This window comes from Podarcis erhardii (assembly GCF_964252035.2).
Source record: "Podarcis erhardii genome assembly, chromosome: 4".
Classification (NCBI taxonomy): domain Eukaryota; kingdom Metazoa; phylum Chordata; class Lepidosauria; order Squamata; family Lacertidae; genus Podarcis; species Podarcis erhardii.
Window position 1 is genome coordinate 13,305,986 of NC_138508.1, and position 20,954 is coordinate 13,326,939.

Genomic DNA, 20,954 nt, shown 5'->3' on the forward strand with positions numbered 1-20,954 from the left:
CTAGTTAAATGAACAGACTTCCATACTGAGAAGAGTCATACCTTAATTATCAATCATGGGAGAGTTCACTACACTGATTGTCTCAAGGCAAGCAGAATACATTTAAATACCAAGTTTCAAGTTATGTGCTGTCCCCATGACTTCTCCAAATCACATCCTCATTTTCCGGTGGCATGTGATTTCCACGAAGATAAACATGAAACTGATTCCACATGATCACCCAACATAAATTATTAAGTGTTAGCCCAGGGGAAGGGAACCTCTGCCCTACAGGCCAAATGTGGCCCACCAGCCCTCCTCATTCAGTTTATAAGAACCTTTTCCCCAAGCCACACCCACCTGCCCAAGACCAGACACATGGGGAAGAGAGAAAAAGTGACCCCCCCAAAAAAAAATGCTGAAATGATGCACAGGAAACTCAATATTTCTAGGGCAGCATCTCATCCCACTCTATAGGCAAATTATGACAATAAGCAGGTTAAGCCACCTGTCATTCCCCCCAACTTCATTTTTTCCATGAACTTATTAGTTTTGTTTTACAAAATGTCTCTGAAAGTGACTTACAAAAAATAGCATGCACATTAAAGCCACCACGGAACTAAAAGAAAGTACAAGCTAAAAACACATTCCTATTTCTAAAAAGGCACATCCCACCCATTGAGGGCCACAGATAATTAAATACCAAAGACCTGGCAGAAAAGAAAAGCTTTTACCTGGCACCCAAAGTTCACTTAACAGTCACAGCCAATAGCCGGGTTTTATGTTCAAAAGTACTTCACATACATTATAATCTCATCAATGTTTACAAGGCTACTATTGATGAAACTCATGAAATTTTAGTGTTTTTGGCACTGAGTTTTGAATCTCCCCCTCCTATGAATCAGCTAACAGTTTACAGCACAATTCTCTGCAACTTTCTTCTAAGCAAGCATGCAACATGTTCAATTGGGCTTACTCTCAGGCAAGTGTATATAAGAGCTACAACCAGAGGATGTTGGTTAATAGGAAAAGCCCAAGAAACCTGCAAACTAATAATGACAGGATAGGTTAAAATTAGATGAACTCATAGGCAAAAAGTTTAATAAGGCACAATGGTTCTGTCTCTAAACACCAGTTGCTGGGAAAATCAAGGAGAGTGCTATTGTGCTTACGATATGCCTTGTGCATCAGGCTGGACACAGTGAAAACAGAGTGCCGGACCAGGTAAGCCTGTGGTGTGATCCCTCTTATGTACTTACAAAGACAACTGACTAAGTAGAAGGGAGAGACCAGAGTTTGCACAAGAGCAGAAGGACATAAGGCTCCATTAGCAGAGGGTGGCAACTGTGTCAAGGAAAATTGGCTGCGCTACGTGAAGACACCTCCTAGCCAAAGAGAAACACCATAGTTAGCTGAAACCTAGTTGCTGGCTTTTGCTTTCGTGCCCTAGTTGTGGGTTTCTGGAGAGCAATTGTCTAATCACTGCTGAAAAACAGAATAACAATGAGTTCATCTAAGTTTATTGTAAGAAAGCAGCAGCCTCGGGCAACAGAGTTGTGAGAAAGCACATTCTGTCATTCAAACAGGGACCAAGCACCACTGGGAGATTACACCACCCGCTTTCCTGGAAGAACATGATGCACAAGGGTGAAGTCGACGTGGCTCCATTGGCCACCCAAAAATGAGCAGTTGCAAGAAGCTTGCTTCACCTCCTCCCTGCCAGAAATGATATTAAGCACCTTCCAAACGAAACACTAGTGTCAAGAGTATGTATGCATTTTTCCTCCTCCCTCCAAATCTTTTTCCTCTTACGTACTGTATCTCTTTTTTTAGGACTGTGAACTTGAAGACACGAGCAGTCTTATTACTGATCCTTGAGAGTCACTCTGGGAGTCTTCTTAAAAAGGCAAGTACAGTGGTACCTCGGGTTAAGTACTTTATTCGTTCCGGAGGTCTGTTCTTAACCTGAAAATGTTCTTAGCCTGAAGCACCACTTTAGCTAATGGAGCCTCCCACTGCCGCGGCTGCGAGATTTCTGTTCTCATCCTGAAGCAAAGTTCTTAACCTGAGGTACTATTTCTGGGTTAGCAGAGTCTGTACCCTGAAGCGTCTGTAACCTGAAGCTTATGTACCTGAGGTACCACTGTACCAGTCCTTTTTAAGTATGTAAGAATACTTGACTTGACACTGGGCCCCTCCAGTCACACTCATCCTGACCTCCTTGCACAAACATTGTTGCAGAGATTAGATTATATCCCATTTTCACTGAGTCTTCCATCTTTGCTGACCATATATTCCATTTTGTTTATGGGGCAATTACACTACTGAGCATTCAACCCATCTCCATCCTGATTTATATGTTTTCCCATGGCTCACTCATTTGCCCCACACTTTTCAATGCCTGTCACTTTCCAAGCTTATGTTTAATCATTGCTCTGTTGCACTAGGGAGGCAGGGACCATTGACCCACCTGTACTGCAGTTATATTGTAAATTCCTATTAATAAATTACCAATAATATATTTAATAGTTTAATATTTAATTTAATACTATTAATTTATTGTTAATGGGAAACATTAACAAATTATTCAGAAACTATTGTCATTGATTTAATATCGGTTCATTTATTACCAATGGCAAGCTATCAGTAAGTTACTAATTACTATTAATGAATGACTACTAATAAGAAAATTATTAGTTACAGATAGGTAGCCGTGTTGGTCTGCCATAGTCAAAACAAAATAAAAAAATTCCTTCCAGTAGCACCTTAAAGACCAACTAAGTTAGTTCTAGGTAAGAGCTTTCGTGTGCATGCACACTTCTTCAGATACACATACACTTTTTAAAGGAACTTTTTAAAGAAAATTATTGCTAGTATTATTACTTTTAAATATATGCATGTAAACCTTTGTCCTTATTTCCTGTCACTTTCCAAATTGGAAAAAAAACACCCGTTTTATTCTTTTGAAACGTGGCTCTGTTACACTGGGAGGACAGGGAGCCTTGCCTTGCCCCACCTGAAGCAAGAACAAATCTGCCAATGACCACTTTTAGACATGGAGGCAGTGAGAGATTTTACTTTCTTGGGCTCCATGATCACTGCAGATGGTGACAGCAGCCACGAAATTAAAAGACGCCTGCTTCCTGGGAGAAAAGCAACGACAAACCTAGACAGCATCTTAAAAAGTAGAGACATCACCTTGCCAACAAAGGTCCGCATAGTTAAAGCCATGGTTTTCCCAGTAGTGATGTATGGAAGTGAGAGCTGGACCATCAAGAAGGCTGATCGCCGAAGAATTGATGCTTTTGAATTCTGGTGCTGGAGGAGACTCTTGAGAGTCCCATGGACTGCAAGAAGATCAAACCTCTCCATTCTGAAGGAAATCAGCCCTGAGTGCTCACTGGAAGGACAGATCCTGAAGCCGAGGCTCCAAGACTTTGGCCACCTCATGAGAAGAGAAGACTCCCTGGAAAAGACCCTGATGTTGGGAAAGATGGAGGGCACAAGGAGAAGGGGACGGCAGAGGACGAGATGGTTGGACAGTGTTCTCGAAGCTACCAGCATGAGTTTGACCAAACTGCGGGAGGCAGTGGAAGACAGGAGTGCCTGGCATGCTCTGGTCCAGGGGGTCACGAAGAGTCGGACACGACTAAAGGACTCAACAACAACTTTTAGGTATATGCCTATCAGCTTTTTTCCCCTCGCTCTTCCCCGCCTTACCTTCTGGGTGACATAGCAGGTGCGGTAAGTGCGGGAGTCATAGAGGAGGCCGGGGTCAGGGCGGGACGCCGTGTGGAGAGAAGGGGGTCCGGGGACGACGACGCCCCCTGAAACAAGGCACACAGCCTCCAAGAACCCAAGTATCGCCGGAAGCCTCATGATAAGACTACCTCACCCGCAGCCGCGCACCGCCCTTTTTATAGCTGAGCATCGTGTGGGCGGGGCCGGTGGAACGGAGGGAGCAGGGCGCGAGGCGGCTCCTGGCTCCGCCCATCGCCGGGAGGGAAACCAAAACCAAATCCGTTGGGCGGTGAGGGAAGGAGGAGGAGGAGGAGGAGGGGCGGGAGGTGCCAGCTCGCTCTAAACCCCGCCCTCCTCCAAGGCGATTGGCTGTCGGAGAGGGCCCGCCCTCATTGAAGAGCGGGAGGTCTTCCCGCGATTGGCTAGCTTGTCAAGACCTGCTGTGGATGCGGGCGCGCGGTTCTGACGGTTGGAAGCCGTGTAGGGCGCCGCCGATTGGTCGGTGGGCGCGGTAGGGCGGGGAGGCCGGGCGGGGCTTGAGCGGCGATTGGCTGCCTTCGGTCGAGGCGGGAAAAACAGACCTTGTTGGCGTTGCCGGCGGTGTCTTGGGTCTCGCGCGGGGCTGTCTCTCCCCCTCTCTGATTGGTGCGCTACTCTGATGTCGTCACTTCCTCTGGAGCGTGAGGAGAATGTGTGGTAGGGGGCGTGAGGGAACTTGAAAGTCTGTGGTGAGTGAGGCGCTTCCGCCCCCCCCCCCATTTTTCTAACCAATGTCTCTTTTTTCCTCTTTGTAATCTTCCTTCGTGTCTCTCTCCCCCCCCCCACTGGCCCCTTAATGCTGCGCCCGAAATTTTTGGTAAAAAATTTTACCAAAATATTATTACCGAAAAATAGTATTAAATTTCTGTGCCGCCCTTAATCTGGGGTTCACAGGGCGGTTTACACTATAAAAACCTAGACATACATACTGTAATAACAGACAAAACCCAGTTTAAAAATCCATAGATTGTTTAATCCAGAGTTTCCCAAACTTGGGTCTCTTCCTTTTTGGGGACTACATTTCCCATCATCCCTGACCACTGGTCCTTCTAGCTAGGGATGATGGGAATTGTAGTCCAAAAACAGCTGGAGACCCAAGTTTGGGAAACGCTTATTGCAAATGCCTGAGAGAAGAGGAATATTTTCTCCTAAATATATACATAATGAAGGCGCCAGGTGAACCTCCCTGGGGAGAGCATTTCCCAAATAGGGAGCCACCGCAGAAAAGACCCCGTTCTTGTGCCACCCTCCGGACCTCAGGTGGAGGAGGCACCCAAAGAAGGGCCTCAGGATGATTTCAGGCTCCAGGTCAGTTCATATGGAGAGAGGCGATCCTTGAGGTATTGTGCTCCTGAGCCGTTTAAGGCTTTAGAGATCAAAATCAGTGCCAGTGGTTGGACTACTGCTGCCGTTGTTACTACCATTAATTCAATTTATATACCACCCTTTATCAAAAGACCCCAGGGTGGTATACAATATTTAAAAAAAATACAGAACATCAGTGATAAAAACATAAAAAGCATACTGACAGATAATAAAATAGTCATCATAATAACAGTCCTCTCCCCTACACTTTCACAGGCCATAGATTATTTAATAGCCATAGGCATGGGTAAAGAGGAATGCTATTGCCTGGTGCCTAAAGACATGTAATGAAGGCGCCAGGCCAGACAAGCCTCTCTGCAGAGAGCATTCTACAATCGGGGAGCCACCACTCTTGTTGCCACCCTTCCTTGTCACTAGGCAGCTCCCAAACCCCCGCTTTACCATTTTATTCTATTTATTTCTTTTTAAAAGTTTTTATTTCATTGTGCAACATGCTTCAAAGGAGGACTGTTGCAAACATCTTGAATGCCTTTGCATTATTCACCCATAAGAGCTTTCAGGATACAGTGGTACCTTGGTTTGCATACATCTTGGATTACAAACATGTCAAACGCAGAATTGTGTGTCCCGGTTTGCAACCTTTTTTTGGATTACATACAACCCATTTATTACAAACAAATTTTTGGGGGAGGCCCCATTGGCGAAAGCACGCCTTGGGTTGCAACCTGTTTTGGTTTACAAACAGACCTCCAGAACGGATTATGGTTGTAAACCAAGGTACCACTGTATTGTGAATGAAAAGGAAAATACATTATCACACCACACACATGGCATACAAAGAAAGAGTATATACTCTACTCAAGGAGAACTCTCCAATAGTCCACCATGAGACTTGGAATGGTAGGAGTCCTTGTTTGTTCTTCCTGTCTCATGTGAGATACAAATGGTCACTGTACCATGTAAAAAAAGAAAAGGGGTTTGCCCTTCCTTTAGCCACATGGTTTCATTTTGTTTCTTTAATGTATTTGTATTCTGTCATTCTTCCATGATGGCATTCATTATTATTATTTTTCAAAATGTGTAAAATGTAAAGTAACAAAACCAGTAGCTAAATACAGTAAGCCTGGAGTATATGTGAGGTTACATTCCAGGCATCATGGCCATTGGGATTTTTTCCTGGATGCCTGCTCTTTTTTCACTCCTTAAAATTTTTTTTTTAATTGCCAAGCAGGCAAAGCAGAATGTACACAGGCCTAATGCGTGTAAGTTGTGAGCTTACTGTACATCAAAACAGTTTTACAACCACTGGTGCTTGCTTGCTATTTAAAAGGGCAAAGATTAAGTGGTACTAGTTAAAAACGTATAAAGCACAGCGCTTCCCCCCTTTCTTTAATGTGTTATCCTCCAGGCACCCTTTTCCAGATTGACTCCTCTGGCCAAGGAAATCCTGATGTGCACATTCTGCTATGGATCCCTTGGCTCATTGCAAAGGACTCTGCGACATGTTTTAAGGCAGGCATCTGGCTTAAAACCCCATGGGTTTTATACACTAGGAAATTTGCAGTATAACTACAATCGGCACCTGCATTACCACAGACAAAGGATTCCAATAGCTTAAGGCAGACTCTCCAAGTGTCTATTTTCCAGGGACAGAAACCATCCCAGTTTCTGATTTGATCCCAGAATGTCCCTCTGTTCCTTAGAATGTTCCTACTTTCCATCAGGGAAGTGGAGGGTATGGTAGGACATCTCTATTTTTGTCAGAGAAATGTTGGAGGGTATGCTAAAGTGCTGCTGTGAAATAACTGGAAATTTGAAACCATTGTACCTCAGCTGAAAATCATGTAGCAATCCACCACTGCATCCAAATCTATATTCCCTCTGCCTGTGTTTTAAGGTATAGCTGTTGGACCTCACTACATGCTCATTAAAGCATACACAACACCATCTTGTGGTTGTACACACAGTGGAAGTGTACAAGCTTTCTTCCAGGGAACCTCTGACAAACGATGGTTTATTGGAATGTATTGCAAACAATCAACATATTACTGTATTTTTATTTTGAAATGGATTTTGTAGCTTAGGGGCCAGAATGTCTGTTTAGTATGAATGCTTTTTATCCCACACTGACTTGATGGTTGTGGCAGGTCCCAAAGCTTATTTTTATATTTATATTGCACCTTTCCTCCAAGGAGCTCAGAATAACTGGCATACGTCATCTTTTCCTCTTTCCCATAAGTTGAGGAACAGCAACTCGTCAAAAAATACCCAGAGAGCTTCATGGCTGAATAATAATAATAATAATAATAATAATAATAATAATAATAATATTTATACCCTGCCCATCTGGCTCGGCTTCCCCAGCCAGTCTGGGCGGCTTCCAACCAAATATTAAAATACAGTAATACATCAGACATTAATAGCTTCCCTAAACAGGGAATAAGGATTTGAATCAAGGTCTCTGTGTTCCAAGTTGCGCGCTATTCTGTCCACTCCACCATACTGTCTCTTTAAAATACACAGTATTGAGCTCTTTATAAAAATGTAGAAGCCATGTCAGGAAAAAAGAAAAGAGTAATTTCTTGCCGAACATTTTGCTTCTCTGCTGTTCTTGTGTGCACTTTCCTCATAACATCTCCCAATCCACATATTACTTACAAGTCACCCTACCAGTTTATTGAGTGTTAATTAATCCAAAATTACTCAAACCCAGCTGGTTGTGCAGTCACAAGCAATAAGGTGCATTAGCACCCTGAGGTAAATTAGGCAGAAATATGATTGCTCCAGAAGTACTAGATTTAAGTTGCTGCACCTGCAAGCTACATCTTAGCAGCTGCTTGCACCCAGAACTCTCATTAGCTTTATTCCTGTAACATTAAAATCAGGTTTAATTTTGCTCTTGACCCGAGCTGAAGTGGTATTGGTCCTTTGGTAATCTTTGCTGCTGTATAGTCCAGGGTTAAAGTGTTTGAGTTGCAACCCTCATTTTTATTGTATTGTATTAATATGTTGCCTTTCATAACAAACCAGGTGCTAGAATGCTAGTATCATCCCCAGGGCCCCAGTTGTAAGCAAAATGGGTGAAGGTGATTCTTCATATTAAAATAGGGTTAGACAAAAAAGAAAAAGCTTCGAGCCAGCCTACCCAGACAAATAATTTAGCCATATATATATCATTTAGCCATATATATTATATATATTAGTTCAGTCTATCTGTTCAGTCTATCATTGCTAATTGTTTTATATAATTTTGTATACTTAGATGGTTTTTTATTATTAAGCAGCCTGTACATTTTTCTAAATAAAATGAATGAATACATATATGGAGAATAAGGCTACTAGCCATGATAGCAGCACTGTACATCTTTGAAGACCAGTTTATAAGGAACACACGTGGGAAGAACGTTGCGCTCATGTCCTGCCTGTGGACTTACCATAGGCACCTGGTTCGCCACTGTGAGAACAGGATTCTGGGCTTGATGGAAAGAACATAAAAAGATGGTAAGAACATAAAAAGAACCTCCTGAATTAGGCTAAAGGCCCATGTAGTGCAGTATCCAGATCTCACAGTGACCAACCAGATTTCTGAACGCAACAGCACTCTTCACCTCTGCCGTTTCCAGCAACTGGTACTCAGAAACTTATAGTCTCTGACAGTGAAGGGAGAATTAAGTAAGTCTGCTTCAAAACTAGAGGGCTGAAATCCGCCTAGTGCTCCAGCAGCTGAAAATCTCATATTTCACTGAGATTTGTATGGGGAACATGTAAATGCAGAAACCAACAAGACAAAACCAAGGAAGATTCTAGTGCCATTTTAAGAACTAATACTTTTAGCATAGCGTTGAATCTCTGATCCTAAACCTCCTCTGCCTTGTGTGATATCTTCAGAAGAAAAGGCTAAGAAGTAAACCCTACACAAATCCAGAATGGAGTTCCTAAGATGGATGACATCTTGTACACCTTCCAGCAACTCCTGTAGCCAAGCTGTTGCCAGACATATTGCTCTGCTTTCCTTTGGACCATATCAGCAAGGCCAAGAGGGGATCGTGTTATCTGGGCAGCCTAGGACCTCCATATACACTGGCCAGCCTTGTGCCCAGAGAGGTCACTTCAGTGCTGCTAGCACAGTGGTTTGACTTCACCCCCAGAGGCACATTCCATTGTCCATTGATACACATCTGTGCCAACAATGTTTTGTGTTCAGAACCCACTTCCACCACGATGCATGAATTAGTCACTTAAGTCTTTTTTTATAAATAAACAACCAGGAAAAAGGAAAAGAAGGCAGAGAATACAAAATATGTAGAAGCAAGAGTGGGGAAGAGAGATGAGATTAACAAAATAGAGTGGGGAAACTTTACTGGTAAATGTAAATGTGCAGCATGATTGCTGAAAATTTAGGTTACCCTGAAGAGCAATGAAAGTAGTCAGAAAGTAGATATTAAGGCTAACTGTTATATCTTCCCTAGGTTATTGCTGTACAGAGGCCCTTTCTAACCAAAACTGCTTTTCTTTTACATTTCTACACTGCAGGTGCTGATCTTGCATTCTGCTCCAGCAAATGAGTCACTAAGGCATTAGCCAGTCCTGTAGATGAGTAAATACATGTGCCAGTTTGTTTTGCCTTCTGCTTTGAAACCCAAGAGCATATCTTGCTGAAATGTTTTGGTTAGTGCTTTCCCAACTTCAGACCCCTGCTCTCCCCAATTCCATAATTTAAAATCGGATGCTTTACTCTTGTATCTGAAAAACTTCCCCATTTTTAAAGAATCCCAATAATAATACCTACCCTCAGAGAAGTATGCTTTCTGTATTCACCTCCTCACTGGAAGGAAGCAAGTTCTGAACAATGAGTTATGCAGAGATGCAATGGATAAGGTTATTGGTGAATGAGCTGTCACAGTTCATGAGAGAGTTTCGATGGGGAGCTCTAGTGTAGCCAGTCCCATCCATGTTTGCTGTCAATGTTGATCAGCCGGCCATTGATGTCAGCAAACTCTCGTTTGCAAAGGAACAATACAGAGCTAACTTTGATTACCCCTTTGTAGCCATGTCCTTACCTGCTTCGCACTTCACATTACATCTTATGTCAGGTGAGGGGCCAAATTTGAACCAGTGCTGGACCTAATTAGGCCTATTATCTGGAAGTTGCCAACCCCTGGCTTTGGCAGTGGAGTTAATTACCTGTTGCACTCCATGGGCCACACAACCTGAATTACTACATATCAGGGATTCTTAACAGTCCAAGTAGTTTTTATTTTTTATTTTATTTCTTACCATCCTGCTACCGTGAGATCCCAGGGTGGATTACAGCAATAAAAAATACAATATTAAAATCAGTTTGAAATAAATTATATTCAAGAGAATAGGGAACTAATATATGTACAAATGTGTGTGTGTGTATCAAGTGTCAAAGGCAATAAAGTGCAAACAATAAAGCTTTTTGTCAATTAAAATAACAGAGTCAGAATTGGTGGCTGCTATACTACAAATCGCATTGAGTGATGCATGTCTAGGTTAAGAAACATTCACACTGTAGGAATGTGAGCAGACTTGGTATGACTAACAATAAACTATGTTGTCTCTTGGTAGCTAACCCTGGGAGCACATGAATGGCAGACATCTCCTGGCTGCTTCTGTAATTTCTGTCCAGAACTCCAATTTTGTATATCCTTCATGTCAAAACTGCTTTTCCAGGCTACTCCTAGATTTGAAGAGGTAAGTCCACTCCAGAGCACTGATAAATTTGGACTATCATCTAGCACAGCACAAATAGGAAAGCTGTGGCCCTCCGAATGTTGGGCTTCAACTCCCATAAAATCCAGCCATCATAGCTAGTGATCACAGATTATGGGAGTTGTAGTCTAATAACACCTGGGGAGTCACAGTTCAAAAAGTGTGCAATGAATTCTCTAGGCCTGGGGTCAGTTTGAAACAACATTGTTTCCCCACTTGCATGACATTTGGGGCTATATGGCAATGGGTAATTTGCATACAAAATTCACATGAACTTTTATTATTGATTGATTGATTGATTGAATTTATATACCACCCTATACCCGGAGGTCTCAGTCTGCTTGTCATGCGACTGAGGCTTGCTTTGCTGTAGTGGAGACCAGGCCATGGCATTACAGAAGTACAAGACTTCCATCAGCAATTTAAGCATTATGCACTATGAGGCTAATACCATGTAGTGATAGTTTATCATTTTAAGACATTTATTTATCTGAGATAAATTTATCTGGCCATGTTAAGTAAATGGCAGTTTGTGGGCATTCTCTAAAGTTGGACGGGCATTCTCAGCTGGGGGCTACATTCCAGCCATACAAAAGCCAGAGATGTTCCTTTAAATGGCCACACGCACAACCTTCAAGCAGGCAAGTAAGAGGACTTGTCACAGTTCAAGGACACCTTCCAGACAGGCAAAGCATCCAAGGACATGGAGCAAGGTCAGTGGGGGAGTGTGGCCTTGAGAGAGTAGAATAGAGAAAGTCCTAAGGGCCAGATAGCAGGGCCTCATTTGATCCTCAGGCTTGGAAGTTTGTCACATGGGGCAGCAGAAGGCAAATGCCATAGTTTAAACTGCGGTGAAAAACTTGAGTATTTGGAACTGCAGTTGAAAGATTCGCCACACGGGGGAGCTGCATGGTTCAGCAGTATGTGATAAGTGAAGTCTAGTCCAGAAAAGCTTCTGCTTTAATAAATCTGTTAACATTTACACTTTAAAGTATGTCAACATCATTTCCAGTAACCTGTAATTCCTCTAACACAAAATAGATTAATTCTCATTTTTCAATTGTTCACCGAGTAGCCCACCTTTCATTGTGATGCATTGCCAGGTTTAATTCCCGCTTTAGGGCTTAACCTGAAGCAGGGCATAGTTCTGGCCTCTAAAGGGTCAGCTCTCTCTTTTAGAACATACAAAATGACAAGGAGCGCACAAAGAGTATATAACTGCAACCAGTTCTGTCCCCCAGGAGGTCACAGAGTGAGTCTCCCATACAGGATTGTTTCCCACCGCTTCTCACTTATGAAATTAAATTGTCTGTTGCAGATGGGGACTGCCTTTTCCTAACCAGCTCTGTGAGTTCAAATCTGAGCTGAGGTTTGAATCCTCCGCTCAGAACCTGTGAAAGCAGGTTGCTTATGCCATTTTCATTCATTTTTTCCTAAGGCAACAATCCCAAGTACACTTCCTAGGAAGTAAATCTAAAGGGACTCAGTGGAACTTGCTTCCAAGAAAATATGCAAAGGATTGTGCTGTTAGATTATTAAGATGACAGGTGATTAAAGACTTAGGTTGGGAAGCTGGTATGCACCGGCAATATTTGTCAGCTTCCAGTAGCTTTTTCATCTGGTCTTTTAACAGGTACAGTTGCCTGAAGTGTGGCTGCTCAGGTGACTCTAGGGAAGCGAACTACAGGTATCGACTCTCACTAGAGGTAGCCGACACTCGTGATGTATTTGAGGTGACAGTATTTGGAAGCTGTTTGGATACTTTCTTTGGAGTGACAGCAAAGGGACTGCAGAGGTAAGGAATGCAACATCATTTCTCTGCTGAAAATGAGTGTTTCCCCCTCCCCCCCCCCACCCAGTACATCCCAGACTGCGTGTGATGTAATTATGTCTCTAAAAACAGTTGCGGCACATTTTGCTGCTTGGATACCAAGCTGGTATTTATTAATAGGGGCAATTAAATCTGTGCAGCTATGAAATTTGTGGACATTCAGCAAACCCAACATATTCTAGTGGGGTAGATCCCTGGACAAATCTGGACTCAAATCCCCTCTCAGCTTTCCTTAAAACATTTTTTAAATTGATGTTTGTGTATAAAAAACATCCATCTGTAAGATGAAAGAAGAGCAAACAATGACTACATCTTACCACCTAACCCTGATTTCAGTTTATAAGAAAAAGGGAGCATGATTGCTTCATGCCCTGCAATTTAAAAAATGGCAATAATCAGTCTTTGTCCTGAAAATTCAAGCTCTACACTGCATGTGTACCAGTGAGTAACACTGAGGTAAGCTGGAGCAAAGCAGGTACAGCCTAATGTAGCATACTTAAGCTAAACTGTCTTGCAGTATTTGAAGAAGATGAGCCACTGATGGACAAAAATGAAGGGTTCTGATAACAGTCAGAGGCCATGAGAAAATGCTTTTGTGTTCTCAGACTTCTATGCTTTATAAGAGAATGATGATTTGGACCAAGGTTTGAAACAGTGGCTGGGGGGCAAAAACTGTATTTTTTAAAAAGAAGCAAAGTAAAGATTCTCAGGAGCCCTGATTGATGCTAAGGCCCAGATAGCAGTCTGTTCTCATATGACTCACTTCTATTTCTGATACTAAGCCAGGCTTTTTAGCCACCTGCGAGCCATTTAAAGCTCTTCTGAGCTCTTTTGGGAACAGCAGGGTGCAAGTGAAAGAAATGATAACCAAAGAATTGACTGAGTTGCTCAAATTCATATGTGGACTTTGATACCTTATTCCAGTATTCCATTAAAGGTAGCCAGATTATAACAGAAGCAGCAACTTGCAGAATTCTCTCTCCATGTAATTCAAGAAGACCCTCGTCATATGGGGATAGACATGGTAACATTCCCCCCTTCGCTGGGAGAAGCGCAGGGAGAAGAAACGCCATGCTGCATTTGCAGCAGCAGAACCAGACACCTTCCTCTGCCCCAGCTGCAACAAAACATGTCTCTCCCACATCGGTCTCTACAGCACAGCAGGCACTGCAACCTTCCAAAAGCTTGAGTTCACCCCCAAAGGCACAATCCTCCATCGTCTCCCAAGACAGATGGATGCCAACAACAACAGCTCCCCAATTCATAATTTTCAAGCCTTTTTCAGGTTTCAGTGTATTCAGGCTTTTGGTTCATCTTGTCCAGTATTTACGAGTATCTGCTGTAACTGAGAACAGCTCTCAAAGGCCCCAGGTAAAGATCTTTGATAAACCTGGGAGACTGTCCCAAGAAATCTGATACACACAAAGGAGATGGAAGGAAGGAGGGAATCTGTTTCCTTTTTCACGGCAGGCCTGGAAAACCTGAGTTCAGCTTCTTCTATTGTACAAGTACAGGGATTGAGGGAGGCATTAAAATTTGAATATGATGGATGCTGTCCTTTTCTGAAACGCAGGCAGACATTTCCACGTACATTTTCAACTTGCTAATACATGTGCACAAACAATCCTGGGTGTGTTTACTGCGAAGTAAGTCCCACTGTGTTCATTAAGGCTTACTCCCAGGTAAGGTTGCACACCATAGCACAGTTAGTGATGTCCTGGCTATTTGAATGGAAGTGCATTTTGCTAAATTCTCTCTTCGCAGCTTGCTGCAAAGTGTAACACAGCAATATTATTTTGACACTTGGACCTTAAATTCCTTATAGGTCTCAGAAGCCAAGCTGTATCCAGTCAGTAATTTTTTGTAACACTTTTATTCAAGGTACATTGAAGAACTGAAACAAGAAGCAAGGGAACCAGACAGGGATGCTGTTCCGGGTTTGGTATTTCAAGCAGTTGAAACGTGCTTCCTTGGGAAGAAATTTGTCTTTGGAGTTAAGGTAACTCACCCCCACCAGCATGTTTTGTTCAAAGAATGCACAACTCATTTTGGGGGGAGATGAGCATCATTCGGGCGGGGGGGGGGGATGAAAGCTGCCAAATTTTGTGCATGACTGCCTTATTTCTATATTTCACCTTAACCCACCCCCACCCCTCAGATGCCCTAGAACCTTTTTAGCATCTGGGGCATTCTAGAGGGTGTGGAATAGCTGCCCCAAGAAGCTGAATTGTTTGAAATGTAGAAAGAGAAATAACTTGCTTCTGCATTATATCAATAGCAAGCCCTACCCCATCCCACGTCACCAAAATCCACACACACTCCAAAAAAATGTCTACATGTGAATGGGGTGAAGAATTGGAGAACCTATTTTCGTTCTGCGCTAGTTACTTCACAATTGGTATTTTAACTAAAATTAAGACACCAAACATGACTAGTATTTCCTACGGCAAAACATTAACGTCTGCACCAGGAAATCAGTCTGGCTGCATTTCAAAATTAGAAGAGGAGTGGGAATTTGTGTACAGATCACTTTGCCTCCAAGCGGGAACGTAGAGGCCGTTACCAAGAATGAGGCTTGAATTTCTCGATCCATAAGGTGCAAACAAATAATATATATGCCTCCAGCGTTCTGACTTTTCCAAGTGATGGCTATGAGACCATTCAGTTCCAACTGCTAAAAGTAAACACGTGCCATCAACAGCTCCTTGAAGCATGTTTGGATATTTTCCCGCTCCCCCTTCAATCAAAGGCACAGCTCCTGGGAGAGGTACAAAATCAAATCACTGCAACAATAATCCTACTCTAGGCTTGCTGATTTTATTTTTTTCATTTTCAATCTCTCTGTTCAACAACCTAGAGTTGGAAATAGGTAGAGTGTTTGTGATCAGAGAGAGAGAGAGAGAGATTACTGTCAGTTTGCACAGATATCCTCTGAGTTTGGGCATCTGCCTCCAGACACCTTACATGTGAGGAATTATAATGAGCGGTATTAATGAGAATAAAGCTGCTTATGAGGAAGGGTCTCTTCCTCAGAATATCTATTTTGTGACTGTTAGATTCTAGGAAGAGCAAAAAACCAAGGCTTCCTTCTCACCAAAGTAAATCTGTGTCTGGGGTACACCACCTGAGGGTGCAGATGCGTGCTCATGTGACACTGGCGGGGGGGGGTCTACATAATTGTTTTCCTAACATGCTAATATCCTATATGCAAAGTCTTTTTAATATGAGGGAGGAGTCGTTTTGAACTGAATTTGCCCCTTACACTTGTTGTGGTTGAAGAGATTTGGTGCTGGGCTTGCTTTAGTGCCCTCATCAGTTTGCAATTTGGATTGACCCTCCTTGTATTATAGACAGGAGAGAGTCCTTGTAAACCTTGTAAATCTTGTAAACCTAAGCATTTGGGTTCAAAACATGGAATCCCCTTACAGCAGGCACACCAACTCCAAAGGGCATAGGTGTCTTCAGACTCCTCAAAATCTCCCCTGATAGGGCTGGGCTCCCTCCATTTTAAGGGGTGGCGGAGGCTAAGTGCGGAGTGCTTTTGTGGCTGACTCCCCCTGAGCACGAGAGGAAGCCGCTCTGCAACATTCTTGTGCATCGTGCACATATGACGTCAGACACATGTCGCATGCCAGGTCCCCCTAATATTGGGCACAAGACAGCACCTCTGCCTTACAGTACAACTTCCAAGTGAATCCAGCCAGCTAGCCTCTCCTACTATTCTGTGGTTGAAAAGAACCATCCACTGGTTGTAGTTAGGAGAAAGTGTTTCTGTATAAACTACCTCTTGGCCCTTGAGTGCTTAACAGATGCTTACTAGATAACTTACAGTATGGAGTTACAGGAACTTGAAATTTCAATCCTGTGTATCTGGGGTTTGGGGGCAAGGGATTGTTTCCCATGGTCCCATGGGTGCAACGATCTGTGCAAAATTTGTGATAGAAATTGAAGTTAATGAGAACCTTGTCTGTCTTAAGAAGCAAAAGTCCAATATCAAAGAATAGCTGTAAGTCCCCAAGGGAGAACAGCAATGTCTTTCTGCACAGATTGTGGTCTTGTCTCAGTTTAGACACTCCTTTTGCTGTTCCTGACAGTTTCCTCAACTCTGCTTGCTAATATGCAAGAGTAGCTTTCGGGCCTTCCTCTTTGTCCTACTTACCTGAAATCCTAATAGGTTTCACCTGTTCTTGTCTAACTGGCTATGACTGCAACCCCACAGATCTAGCCCAAGTCCTTACTCAATCACAGTCCTGCAACTCAGTTTCCAGTGCAGTCTGTCTACAACAATAAATATCCTCCTTATTGACATGCGGATACCAAATAAAACTATAATGTTGTTCCCCAATAATATAACATTAAAGAAAACCCAGGTGTACCCATGTGTACCTTGCTGATAGTCGGGCATATGCAGAACCCAGGTGTACAGCTGCCATAGGTGATGATGAAAATGGGAATGTTTGGATCAGAACTGAAGCATTTCGTCTTGGTGCAGTTCTGCTGGACTACAGCTCTCATCATCTTTGGCTATTGGAAATACTTGCTGGGGCTGATGGGAGTTGTAATCCAGCAACATCTAGAGGCCCATAGGTTCCTGATCTAAAGTAATCAGCTTCATGAAAGTGATTGGTCCAGGTAAACCTCTTACGGTTTTGAGCTATGAAATAGAAGTACCTTCTTGCAAAGTATGCGAGCTGATAGAGCACCTTCTATTATCTTGCAGGATTCTGATAAGCAGGATGGCACCGGCTCCATGCAAAATTGCTGCCAAATTGACAAGAACTCCAGAGCTCTCACTGCCTGTCAGATGGTTGTACCAAACTCTGGACTTGTGGGCTGCACTGTTATACAATACCTCAAGGAGCTGCGAAGTTCTTACTCCAAGCCTAACCATGGGGGCTTCTGGCCTCCTGACTGCTTTGCAGCAGTTGATCAACCAAGCAGAGAACTCAGTGGCCTGCATGGCTCTGGCACCTTGGGTACAGTTCCATCAAGTTGCATAGATGTTCTTTCAAGCCTCTGGCCTCAATCATTTGGACTGACTTCCTCCTGCGTTTCTTCAGGAACAACCGCTGATCTTGTAGCTCTAAGTACAAGCAAGGCTGCCCAGGATGAGCCAAACTCGGATGATAGTCCAGTTTCTTTGCATAGCCTGTCAGTCTTCAAGCCCAGGGACCGTAACCTGACTGTGAATACGAAAATAGAACAGAAAGATAAGAAATGTCAGGTGCACGATGTCACTGAAAAGAGAGAAGCAGAAGGCTATTCCTCATTAAGAAGGAAAGACTGCAGATCATTGCTGAGCCCCTTAGAATTAGAGGAGAGAGACTCTCCTCTGAGAAAAATTAGCATCCAGTGCAGTGAAGGACTGGAAAAATCATGGACCTCATTCCCACCCCAGACATACGATGGATCTCTTTCCCCCCTTGCTCCATCTTCCAGTCGCATTAGAGCAGGTGGAAACTCTCAAGAAGCTCCATGGCTTTGGGATGAGCTGCCGTCATCTGAAAGTTTCAATGAATTCATTGCCAAAATTGAAAATGACAAAGCCATGGTGTTGCCAACAAAAGCTGATGTTTTGGAGCATTTCCCCAGTCAGGAGGCTGATGAATTCCATGGACCTTTTAAGCAGTCGTCTCCCAAGCCAGGCATTTGCAGTGCCAATTTCATTACTGAAGAGTCAGGTGAAAAACTGAAGAAGCTAGCTGGGAAGATGGAAATGTGCAAAGAAGATAATTTCCCTTGTCACCAGCTGAATCTTCCATGCTTCATTAGCAACAGATATCACCAAGAAGCCTCTTACACCTCTTTACCCACTGAAGAAAAGGAAAATTTGGGGTGTTGGTCCAACCAGCACCCAGATCTTTCACCTCGGTCCAACCCAACTGGAATTAAACGTTCTCATTCAAAGGGAAGCTGTCTGTCATCCAAGGAAGGAGTTGGCCAAGATGTCAGTAGTTGTAAGAATCTCAATTCCTGCTCATCTACCAACAACTGTCTCAAAAGCCCTTGTTTACAAACCAGGAAGACTACCCACTTAAACTGCAAAGGTGATGGTAATTTAGACAAATGGGAAAATAAAGGAAGTGTTAGCGATCAGCTAAACCAAATGGCTGATCTCACAAACACCCAGGAACAGGGTTTCACCCTGGCAACTTGTGAAAAAACAGATAAATTTTGTGAAAAAGGGAGAGAGTTGCTCTCAGAAGTGCAAAATTATAATTTTAGAGAGGCTGAGGTCAGCGGTTCCGATTGCCCCGAGGGTAGTTACAATGCTTCAGCTGATCTCTTTGATGCTAGTACCAGACAGGCAGATGCCACTGTACGAATGTTCAACTTGGCACCAGCTTTCTCTCCACAGGAGGGCACACTGAATAAGAAGTGTATAAGATCTGAAGCCATGCTGAGTGAGCAAGATGCTAGCTGGAATACTTCTTGGCATGGACTGTCCTTACATAAAATGTTCGCTACACCTCATCAGAAAACAAGCACCCCAGTTGCTGGTTCCATATCTGAGTTTGAGCACAGCCCTGCAGGTACTCCAGGCTTTGTGCCTGATTCCCAGTCGACTCCCCTTTCCAGACCTTGTCGACAAGTAAGCCTCCCTAGCGGGAGAGAATCCATTCTTACCAAATTGCCACGGAATAAATTGTCTTGGATCAATGCCAGATGCAAAAGACCCAGGCCTTCCTTGAAAAATTATTTAGCGAAACAGCTTGTCAGCAAGTTCCCGCAATCTAGAAGGTCAAGCGATGCAAATTCTGTTAGCATCAATGCATCTGGTCCTCAGCAGCTATCTATCAAAGTAAGTCCAGCCCAGCGGCTGTCTGAAAACGATGATGAGGAATGGATTCCTCCGTCGGATAAAAAATGGATACATCCACTTGCTTTCCAGAACGGAAAAACTTTGAGGAGTGATGCCAGTTGCCAAGTTGCAGAGAAGTCTCCTCTTTCTGAAAACAAAGTAAGGTTTGTGATTCCAAAGTCTAATGTTAGCTTAAGGAAGGTAGAATTCATTCATAAAAGGCAACAGCCGACAGAGACTAGATTTGAGGATGGACCTGTTCCTGAAGATGGTGTTCATCTCAGACAGCTCATGAATGAATCCCCCAGCTCCTCTGCTTCTGCAGACGTCAATGAGCCAGGCCCTTCTTCCACGCCTGGCAGCATGCATAACACTGCAGATTGGTCTTCTGAACTGTTCGTGTAATAAAACAGCCAGCTCTCCCACTTGGAGGCCACTTTGTCAAATTCATCTGCTTGTACCTAAGTTTCCTTTCAAAACATCCTTTTTGGTCAGCGTTGTGCCTTTTGACATGTTCTCAATTATGAGTAGTTTTCTGAAGTGATTGTGAAATGGGAAAGGGCTGTTTTGAAGAAAAAAACCACTATTGTTTGTTATTCCTCTTGGCACTTTTAAACAATGAATTACGTCTGTTGGACTGAGCATTAAATAACTATTTGCTAGAAGACAAAATAAAATGTTGCCTCTATCTCTGGGTATTTTTTATCAATACCTGTGAACTGTGTAATATTGCTCTATTGCTGTGTAATATAGAGGGCAGCATAAGGGTACAGAATGCCCGCGTGGCACACAAAAGAGAGGTGATTTGGGTAGCCCCTCCAGTGCTTACAGGCAAGCTTATGCTAAGCTGTGTTCACTCTGGGGCCCACCTTCAGTGGCTGCTCCACCAGAACCTTTATTTACACCCCTGTGATAGAATCATAGAATTGTAGGGCTGGAAGGGTCCACAGGGTCATCTAGTCCAACCCCCGTCTTTTGCCCCATATGAGGCTTGAACCCATGATTGCGAGATTAAGAATCTCATGCTCTAAATGCTGCTTGCAGCGAATAGGGCAGAAGATAGGCTATGCTTTTTGGGGGCCGATGCGAGTTGATAGTCCAACGAGACCTGGAGGCCCACAGATTTCTCATCCTTGTTTGAGATTCCCTTCGTTTCTGTCCAGAGGAAGAGGGTTCACAAAATCCTTGTGAACTGAGCTGTATCTCCCATCAGCACTGCTTCCTATGAGCGTTAAGAGGAAAAGCACTGCTGGGTTTTGTGTACCTACAGTCTTGAATATACAGATTATTGGGGATGAAGTCTAGGATTCCCATTTACAGTATACACAGGTTTCAGGATGACCATTTACAGTATGCACAAGTTTCTGTAGCATGCCACTAACTTTTACAGGATTTTCTGTACAAAATTGGGGGAGGGGGAGAGAAAAGCTGCTTTGAACAATCGAGGGGAAACTACTAAAATGGAAATAATTGTAGCTGCTCTGCTCTTCCAGAAAAGAA

General features: G+C 43.3%; 2 protein-coding genes and 1 long non-coding RNA gene across 5 annotated transcripts in view; 2 read left to right on the plus strand and 1 right to left on the minus strand.

The window, feature by feature from the left end:
* The window catches only part of PRCP (prolylcarboxypeptidase), a 31,744-nt gene extending 27,789 nt beyond the window's left edge, over positions 1-3,955 (minus strand). The window contains exon 1 of the mRNA XM_081860509.1: positions 3,700-3,955. Within this exon, the coding sequence (XP_081716635.1) occupies positions 3,700-3,858 (159 nt within the window). The 5' untranslated portion in view covers positions 3,859-3,955. The remainder of the gene's footprint in view (positions 1-3,699) is intronic.
* Positions 1-20,954, plus strand: part of LOC309341409 — a 122,621-nt gene that overhangs the window by 42,270 nt on the left and 59,397 nt on the right. The gene's annotated exons all lie outside the window — the stretch shown is intronic.
* DDIAS (DNA damage induced apoptosis suppressor) lies at positions 4,204-20,142 on the plus strand. 2 transcript variants are annotated; one of them, XM_081860192.1, is made up of 6 exons: positions 4,205-4,448; positions 9,619-9,753; positions 10,678-10,803; positions 12,455-12,616; positions 14,534-14,651; positions 17,373-20,142. In XM_081860192.1, exons 3-6 carry the CDS (start codon positions 10,694-10,696, stop codon positions 19,857-19,859), a joined length of 2,877 nt encoding a protein of 958 aa, XP_081716318.1. In that variant the 5' UTR covers positions 4,205-4,448; positions 9,619-9,753; positions 10,678-10,693; the 3' UTR covers positions 19,860-20,142. The 2 variants fall into 2 exon arrangements, with proteins under 2 accessions (XP_081716319.1, XP_081716318.1); XM_081860193.1 differs by lacking the exon at positions 9,619-9,753 and having other exon boundaries at positions 4,204-4,448.

Bases quoted from the DNA above. Each gene is read 5' to 3' on its own strand.
- DDIAS (XM_081860193.1), top strand. From the start codon at position 10,694: ATGAATGGCAGACATCTCCTGGCTGCTTCTGTAATTTCTGTCCAGAAC. The intron at 10,804-12,454 runs GTAAGTCCACTC...GTCTTTTAACAG, and splicing joins CTACTCCTAGATTTGAAGAG to GTACAGTTGCCTGAAGTGTG. The intron at 14,652-17,372 runs GTAACTCACCCC...ATTATCTTGCAG, and splicing joins AATTTGTCTTTGGAGTTAAG to GATTCTGATAAGCAGGATGG.